General features: G+C 52.2%; 1 protein-coding gene across 1 annotated transcript; it reads left to right on the forward strand.

Annotated features, from left to right (window-relative positions):
• Positions 1-1004: 1004 nt before the first annotated feature.
• DYNLL2 (dynein light chain LC8-type 2) lies at positions 1005-8292 on the forward strand. The gene is made up of 3 exons (XM_067716064.1): positions 1005-1299; positions 4049-4187; positions 6279-8292. The coding sequence occupies exons 2-3, from the start codon at positions 4056-4058 to the stop codon at positions 6414-6416; spliced, it is 270 nt and encodes an 89-aa protein (XP_067572165.1). The 5' UTR covers positions 1005-1299; positions 4049-4055; the 3' UTR covers positions 6417-8292.
• The last annotated feature ends 727 nt before the right edge of the window (positions 8293-9019 follow it).

Raw genomic sequence — 9019 nt, forward strand, 5'->3', positions numbered from 1 at the left:
TGCTGCCTAGAAGCACCACTTTTCAGCCTAGAAGCCAGGTGCAGGCCTCACCTGCGGTGGTCTGGCAAGGGCTCCCCCTTGCTCTGTCCCTTGTTTCTCTCCTTTATAAGGTGAGGAATATGGATGGGGTGAATTTTAAGGCTCCTGTCTGTACAGACATGCTTTGGTTTGTACCTCTAGGGGATTCTATTCACGCCCCCTCTAGTCCTGTCTAACCAAGCGGGTAGACTGACTGGAAATGGCTCTCATCTCTCTTCCACGGGCCTGTGCATCAAAGACAAAACTCCCCTCTCACAATCGTGCTTAGGGTTTGCCTCCATTGCTCTTGAAGATAAACAGCATCTGGGGCCCCAGCTTGGAGTTTAGGTCCTGTGGCCTTGAGACTCGGGTACAAAGGCAGAGCAGGAAGGGGAAGGGGCCTTCCCAGAAAGTGAGAGGAGGGGAGACCTGCGGCTGTTTATGGCTTTACCTCTCCATAGGGCTGGCTGTCCTCTCCTTCCCACAGTTTTGGGGGGACGGAAGGAGTCCTGTCTTTTCCTCTAAAACTGATGACTTCACCTCCTGCCCCTTCCTCTTTCTAAGGTTAGGATCTCTACCCCTTCCCCATGGGCTCCCAGGGTCTGAAATCTCCATCCCACTCTCTTCCTTTATTCTTCTTCGAATTAGGGTCTTTACGCCCCTCCCTCTTTTTCTCTCTCATTGAACCCGGCCTCTTTATTCCTTTTTAGGCCTGGCCTCTCCAGCCCTGGTTAGTGGGGTCTGTATACTTCTTTTTTCTCTTCTGAAGGCCACGTCTCCCTCCCCCAACCTTTTCCAGCTCCCCCTCCCCACCCCCTCCCTCCGCCCCGAGGCATTGTGGGAGGAAACAAGATGTGGGGCGAGAGCGGCGCGGGGAGAAGCCCGCAGTGCGGGGCCGAACGGGCCCAGCCAATGGGGAGCGCGGACGGCGGCGCGCGCGCCGGTGGGGGGAGCGGGGCGGGGCGCTATTTCAGAGGGGGGTCGTGCGTCCGCCAAGCTCGAGGCCGAGCGGAGCAGAGCTGCGAGGTGCCAGCGCGGAGCTGGCTAGCTGGCAGGCAGGCGGGCCGGCGGGCGCAAGGCGGAGCGCGGGCGGCGGGAGAAGCTCGAGGGCGGAGGGCGGCGGCGCTTGTGCTCGGCCCGGGCCTGCGGGAGCCGGAGACCGCGGCGGCGCCGGCGGCGGCGGCTGCTGCCAGAGGAGCCGAGGGGACACCGCCCTGCCCGCGCTCTGCCTCAGGCCATCCCTGCTCCCCCGGGACCCCGCGCGGACTCGCCTCCGTAAAGGTAAGCGGTGGGTGGAGGCTGCCCCGGGGCGGCGGCCCGACGCGCGGAGTTCGGCCCCGAGGCCCGGAGCAGTGCTGGCCTCGGCGTGACGCCCCCGGCGCCTCTCCTACCCAGGGCTGCGCCACCCTGTGCCCTCCCGACCCCGGGGCCCCCGGCTGCAGAGGTGAGGCCTCCCGCCCCCCCCCCCCCCGGGATTTCTCTGCGGGCTCGGAGGCCCTTGCTGTTTGGGTCGTGACGCGGTTCGTCCCGCCGTCGCCACCCTCTGGGGCGTCCTTCCTGCAGCGAGGACGCCCAGTCACTACGGCGCTGCTCTAGGCCGGACGGGGGAGGGCGGCCGGCCGGGTGGAGGTGCGGGGGGAGGAGGCTTTCTCCCGGCCCAGGTGCCGGCCTTCGGGATCGCAGCCACTGGAGGATGGGGTGGTGGAGGGAGACGGCCCCTTGGGGTCCGAAGGGAGGAAATACAAGCGTTTGTGCGTGTTGGGGGCCGGGGAGGGCGGGTCGTGTCGTTCGGAGGCTTGGTCTTTTTGTCGCAGGGCCGGGGATAGAGGAGAGTGAGCTGTCCTGGAGTGCCCTCTTAGCTTTTCAGAGGAGCCCCTGGCTCGTGACTAAGGCAGCTGGCCTGGGGCCGTGTGGTCATCCTTCAATCTGGAGGCCCAGGTCCCTTGCTTTTTTTTTTTCCCTCTTCCCCGGGGGGGAGGGACTACGTTGGCCCCTCCCTTTCCTTTTCTCATTGGCACCTTGGACAGGGGAGACTGGGGCTAGGCCTCACCTCTCAGACGCCTGGGGGGTCAGGGGTGAAGAATCGTGGCATTGTAGTCACAAGACCAACGTTATGTAACTGCAGGCTCTCCTGGAGGGTAAGGTGGTTTTAATTACTGTGACAAAGTTGTTTCTTTGGACTTTGGGAATGAGGCAGTGGGGCAGGTGAGCTTGCTGGGAAAACGGGTGCTGATTTCATCCTTTAATCAGGCCCCACCCCACCCTTGGATTTGTAAACAGTGCCCCCTTCTGAGTGGTAACCTGGGATAGGCCGCCCGGTGACACTAGTTTTCTTCCCTGTACTGCTGCTGTCGTACCTTTGCGCAAACCCATTGAAGTTGCCACATTTATCTTATTTCAGCCATTGTTTTCTAAAAAGATGTTGGTTTGCCCCAGGTCATATAGACAGCCAGGCCTTGAACAGGGTTCGCCTGACCTTTTCCTCAGCCCCAGCTGGTGCTCACAGACTCCTCTCGAGGCTCTGACTTTCCCTCTCGGGCGTATGGGAGCAGAGGGTACTGGGGCAATAATCCTTTGCTCTGCCAGCCTTTGCAAAAGTGGAACCAGCCCTACTTAATTTGCCAGTGTGAGACAGAGGTGCCCCGGATGCAGTAAAGGGCTGCCTGACTAGCAGCTGGCACGCATGCATTCTTTGCATCTAGTGCAGGCTGAAGAAGTAGTCATGAATTCTGCTTCCCTTTTCAGCCCACCCAGCCCACAGGCTAGTGTGGACTCAGATCCGGGTGGCCTGGAATGATACCAGGGATCTCTCCTTGAGCAGTCAGGTCCCTGTGTAGCTTTGTATCGGACAGGGCTGCAACGACAACATCTTTTATCCACTGGGCAGGCCACAGAGTGGCGCTTTGGGGGAGTAGCACATGGGATGGGGGGTGGATTGTTACTGCCCTCTGTGATGGGACTTGGTCAAGGACAGAGGATAGGATTTTGCAGCTCATCCCCTTTCCTGCAAAGCACCTCACATGCCATAGACTTCTAGGCAGGCCGTGGCCAGCCCTCCTGGAATTCCTGTCATCCTAGGAGGGGACCATGCAAGGTGAGCTCTGCAACTCTGGTTGCTATAGGATGAATGCAATGTCTTAGATAGCATGGATATGAAAGAGTGCTATTAAAATAATAATTCTTTACCTTTTGTTGTCTCTGTCACCACTGGGCATTGGTAGCTTAGGGCTTGGCAGTCTTTTTCTGTGAAGGACCAGATAGTAAATATTTTAGGCTTTACAGGCCATCTAGTTTCTTACAACTATTCAACTCTGCCATTGTAGTGTGTTCCTATGAAACTGTTTACAAAAGCAGGTGGTGGGCTGAATCTGGCTAATGGGTGAGACCACTGTATAGACTGTCCTTGTTTGCAGTGTTCTCATATAACCTTAATTAATCCTTACAACAGCTCTTGATAGAGAGATATCCTCATTGCTAAAATAGAGGTAATCGAATGCAGAAAGGCTAAGTAACTTGTCCACAGACCAGAAGTCAGGCCTAATTCATCTTTCCACTTTGATACCAATGATATAATAATGGTCATTAAATCAAGGGTCTATTATGTTCAGGTGTTATACCACCAGGTTTACCCTGAGGTTAACTCAAGTCCGCATTTTAAGATGATGAATGAGAGCACAAAGTTTAATCAACTTGCCCAAGGACACAGCTGGTAGATGGTGTATTGTAATATCTTGGCTATTGGTGCTATTCAAAATATTGGAAATAGATAAGTTTAGAGTTGGAAAAGCCTCATTTTACATGTGATAACAACTGATGGCTTATTATGTTTTTTTAATTATTTACCTTGTGTTTCCCAGACTTGGCAACCATGTGTCTGCTAAAATCTTAGGAGCTCCCTTTTCTAATGCCTCATATCTGTGTTTTCTATTGCCCTCATCTTCTGTGCTCCTCTCCCAGCCCCACACCCAGCTGTTAGTGTTCACTGCCCAGAGCATGGGATTGCAGCCTCACCTCTCTGCTTCTTCTGCAGTGTCACGATGTCTGACCGGAAGGCAGTGATCAAGAACGCAGACATGTCTGAGGACATGCAACAAGATGCCGTTGACTGCGCCACGCAGGCTATGGAGAAGTACAACATAGAGAAGGACATTGCTGCCTATATCAAGAAGGTGTGCTGGGAGAGCTGTGGTTGGTCAGGGATAGGGATGGATAGCTGAGTTATGCCCCAGGGAGGGCTGGAGTGGGGGCATAGGAAAGTAGGTATATTCTATGCAAACAGAACCCTACGAACTTGCAAGGGAGATAAGTTAGGGGATGATTCTTATTTATTAAAGCATTTACCTTAAGAGTTTTTAATAGGAACTCTGCTGGGGCTGTGTGTATGTTTACAGATAGTTATGTGACTGCAAAAGCAATGGGGAGTGAAGCTTCAGGACTAGATATAACTGTCCCAATTCAGAACTATTCAAAATGAAGACCAAGGATGTTTGATTGGATAACATAAGATCCTATACAAATTTTCAGGGAGCTGCATCATTTAAAGTGGGATAGCCCTATAAGTGATTCTCATTACGCAGGACGTTTCCTTTTCTTTAAAAGGACTCAGGTGGGGAGTTCCCTGGCCGTCCAGTGGTTAAGACTCGGTGCTTTCACTGCCATGGCCCGGGTTCAATCCCTGGCAGGGAACTAAGATCCCACAAGCCAAGCTGCGCGGCCAAAGAAAAAGGGACTCACGCACTAAATCGTCCCCTTCTCCCTGCCTCCTTGAGGAAAGGGTGGGCTTGAATATATATAGATATATAGATATATAGATATTTTTTAATAGATGAGCATTATTGGGGCAATAGGTTTAGTCCCTGAAGAATTCCTGGGTGAATGGACATAGTTAACATATATATAGTGAGGAAGCTGCTGAGCTAGAGGTGAAAGGTGGTACCCAGGGTCCCTGATTCCCAGTCAGGATCCATGTCCATTGGTGGCAGAGCCCCAGTCTTTGATATTCTTAATTCTGGTATCCCAAGGATGCCTAAGAGCCATGGCATTCTGGTCCATACAGGCGGTAGAGTATCCTTGAGTTTCACAGAACTCTTTCCTGTGTGTGTGGGTGGTATGAGAAGAGGAAACTGGGGTCCTGAGAGACTTTTTCTTTCTGTGTGTGTAGCCAGGGGGTGCAGAGCTGGCAAGGCTGCTAGGCGTGCTGGTTCCTTGTTGAGTGATGGTTTTTCTGTTCTATTCAGGGAGAGAATGTAGAACCATGGACTCCTAGGGCCAGAAGAATCGCTTTCTCGTTTTGCTGATGGGGAAAATGGGGAAGCAACTATGGCTCTCCTATGTTACACAGGGTCTTCAGTCAGGAATAAAGCTGAGTGTGGTGACCCATGCCCTTTCCGCCGTCTCCTAATACCTTCTGGAGTTACGTGGTATGGGGGCTGTGAGGACGCTAAACAAGTTGCAGGTTGAGCCCCTAGGGGCCAGAGCCCCAAGGTTGGCTGCATTGCTGGGCCCGTGGTGGAGGGCTGCTGTCCTTTCACAGCCACGGCAGGATGCAGCTAGAACTGAGCCATCTGTTTCCTGCTGGGTCCACGGAGTGGGAAGGTCTGTCTGATAAGGTCGTGAGGATTTCCTAGCTGGCTTTGGTGCTGAACTTGTACTAGCCCTGAGAGAAGTGAGGGAACTGCCTTGATCTCATGGTTGAGGTCCTTTCTCTGGTGTTTACAGCCCACGTAGTGCCTGCCACACTGGAGTGTCTTTAATGTTGGCTTACACAGAATCGCTTCCTGGTTCTCCTGCAGGTACTCCTGGTACTTTCGTTCCCCGTTTTGCTTTAGCGTCTTGGCTTTTGGCGTTTGGAAATGCTGGTTTAGTAATGTGAGAGGTGGCAAGGGGCACGCCAGGGAGGCTTGCTCCTCTTCTACTCAGTGCTGTGTGACCCTGGAGTGGTCCTTTATTCCACTGGCTTTTCTGATTCGCTTGCTGAAGGATTGCGGGGTGGGCTTTTGAAAAGCAGGGTAGCTAGAGGAACGAGAGATGAACGGGCTGTAAAGTGCTAGAGAGAAATAATGGAGCCTTTGTGGTGTTACATTATTAATGAAGGAGTGTCCTAGCCAACCTTAGAACCTGAGCTCCTGAGGTTCAGAGAACCGAGGCCGTGGACTGGGGGTGGGGTGGGGGTGACAGCTAAACTAATCAGACTCTCATTCTGATTTCTCATCCTCCAGCTGTCCTAATCACCTTTTTTCTCTTTTTTATTCTTCTTTTAGGAATTTGACAAGAAATATAACCCTACCTGGCATTGTATTGTGGGCCGAAATTTTGGCAGCTACGTTACACACGAGACAAAGCACTTCATCTATTTTTACTTGGGTCAAGTTGCAATCCTCCTCTTCAAGTCAGGCTAGGTGGCCGCAGTGAAGGTGTTAGTGGTGGCGGCAGTGATGGCAAGCAGGCGGCGTTGCTGGGACTGTTTTGCACTGGGGCCAGCATCAGGATGTCCTCTCCAATGGCTGTGCTACTGCATGGACTGTATACTCGATTTCATGTGTATGTCGCAGTAAACAAAACCAAACTTCTTTCTGTTTAGTTGCCTGGGGAAGAAGGCTGCTTTACGTTTATTTTTCAAGACTTAAATTTTTGTTGTTGTTGTTGTTGTTGTTGTTGTATTGCACTAGGAAATCTCTCCCACCCCTCTCTTTTCTCTTTCTCTCCCTATACAAATAAAAAGCCCTCAACAAAGCCTGTACGACTAGGAGGGCTGGGGAAAAGAAATAGGTTTCTGGAGGTGGAACTAAAACTGTGCAGCTGCCTCTTCTGGTGGTGGATGCTGCTTTGGGAGGGCCAGGGAGGCTGCAGGGGGGACAGCGTTAGGATTGACAAGGAGAGAGGGATAGGAAGGAGGGTAGGGAGATTGATCTAGTACCAGGGAGAATATTCCACTGAACTGTGATTCCACGGCTTGGGGCAGAGGGTGGGGCAGGGGCTGGATTCTTTAAGGGGCCTTGAGACGTGTTTGTCTGTGGTGTGTGGGAGTGGGGAGCAGACTTATCTTGCTGTCTTTGTCAGAAGAGTTTCTAAGTGAGGGCTGTGTCTTTTATTCTTTCATTCTTCCTGCCAGAGCTCATGCTAGGAGGATGTTGAGGGTGGGATTAGCTTGATTTTTTTTTTTCTTTTCATTCTTCTCTCCTTCTGTCTGCTCCCTGCTTAGCTCTCTGTTTTCTCATTCCTCCAGAGTTCTCTTAGAGCAGCCCCTGGTAGTTGGCTGGCAAGGGAATTTCTGGTGACTAGTTCTTAGCTAGGTCTTAGCAATCAAACCAAATTAATGTGTCCCTTGTTTTTCCTCTGTATATGTGTGTGAATGTGTGTATATCTTGGTTTAGGGTAGAGGGGAGGGAGGGGCAGGACTGTGGAATCTCTAAGGTGTATCGGTAGACAAGTGGGCCTTTATGTTAAAAACCTCTGGGGGCCTCTGTTTTGGGGGTGAAGATGGGTATCACCCTACCCGCCCTCAGCCATCTGGCCTAGACGCTGCTTGCCCTGTGGCTGTCTGCTCCCGGGAAGGCTTTAGGAGGATAGTCCGGGATGAGCTGGGTCTCAGTGGAGAGGGAAAGGGACTTTGTGAGTGGTGGCAGCCTCTTGTGGGAGGCAGGGGTGGAAGTGTGATAAAGGCTGTTGAGGGGCTTTGGGGGAACTTTGGAGGTCAGTCTTGCAGTGGTGAAGCCAGGAATTAGGGGATGGAGCAGGACTGCTAGTGGGAGGAGATTCCAAGGGGAGTGCTCGGGAAATCTTGTCTGTGGATCAAACAGTGATGGGGTGGGGAATGGGGTGGGGGGAGTCATTACTGATTGAGCTGTTGATTCTTGTAAATCGCATTAAAAACTCTCACGTGTAGGGTTGATGCTGTGGAGGGGGTTTGGGATCCAGCTCATTCTCTTTTTTTTTTTCCGATTCCATCCTCGAGGTTGGTGGGGAGGCAGGAGAATGCCCCCTTCTCAAGTCTTTAGTGTGTGCTGAGCTTTCTTTGATGCTGACAAGGGAGGGTGGGGACCGGGATGGTGAGTGAGTTCCCTGTAAAACCCTTTGGTGGGCGCAAGACTGAGTGCTTGAGTTGAGGTTTATTTTTTTATGAGTGTCCAGATCTGTCTCCCCCTGCCCTCCCAGACTTGTGCGGCCAGTTGGAAATGTCTGGTGTGTGTCCATCTCTCCCTCGTTTCTGGAGCATCTCCTGTGCTCTGCATCCACGCCTCTGCCTCTTTTGGACATTAAAGGTCGATTGATGCACTTCTGAGCTGCTTGGGTTTCTTTGGGGGTAAAGGGGATGGCCTGGTGGCGGTGGTACCACACGTGGGAGGGGTGGGCATCTAGGGTGGAGTAGAATGGGGTCCAAAGAGATGCTGAATCAGGTCTCAGAGGGCCTAGGCTTGGGCCCCTTAAGTGGAGGAAAATAACCAGCGGCGCTCACCCACAGGAGTTCTTGGGTCGTTGGTGGAGGTGGTCTGGTGAGCCTCATTTTGAGTCTTCCATATAGTCGATGCTGAGACCTGGAGACTGTTTCTGTTAGCTCTAGCCACTCAGGAACGGAGAAGCTGAGGATCTTCAGAAAGGTGGAACCTGAGTGGTCTCTGACTCTTGGGTTATCCTGGTTGTCCCACTTGGGGCTCCTGCCCACACACACCTGGAGAAGTCAGCAGTACCGAGACGCTTCTGAGAGTATCTGCCCACCCCTGTGACCCTAAGCCACTGGTGTCTGGGCTTATGGCTACAATTCTTGTGGAGGGTGTTTGGGAGCAGAGATGGCTTTATACTCATTTCTGTTGTCAGTTATTCACTGAAAAATGTTTCTGAGTTTTATACTTAGGCCAAGGATGCTGTTCACATAGGAGAACAAGACAGGGAAGTTCTCTTCTTTCATGGCATGTACATTGTAGTGCACAGAGCAGACGTACACATTAAAAAGCCAGTAGTGATAAATACTATCAAGGAAATAAACTGGGCAATGAGCTATTGG

The sequence above is a fragment of the Pseudorca crassidens genome, chromosome 19 (genome assembly GCF_039906515.1).
Source record: "Pseudorca crassidens isolate mPseCra1 chromosome 19, mPseCra1.hap1, whole genome shotgun sequence".
Classification (NCBI taxonomy): Eukaryota; Metazoa; Chordata; class Mammalia; order Artiodactyla; family Delphinidae; genus Pseudorca; species Pseudorca crassidens.

Coding starts and splice junctions, on each gene's coding strand:
- DYNLL2 (XM_067716064.1), top strand. CDS start 4,056: ATGTCTGACCGGAAGGCAGTGATCAAGAACGCAGACATGTCTGAGGAC. Junction 4,188..6,278: donor TTGCTGCCTATATCAAGAAG/GTGTGCTGGGAG, acceptor TTCTTCTTTTAG/GAATTTGACAAGAAATATAA.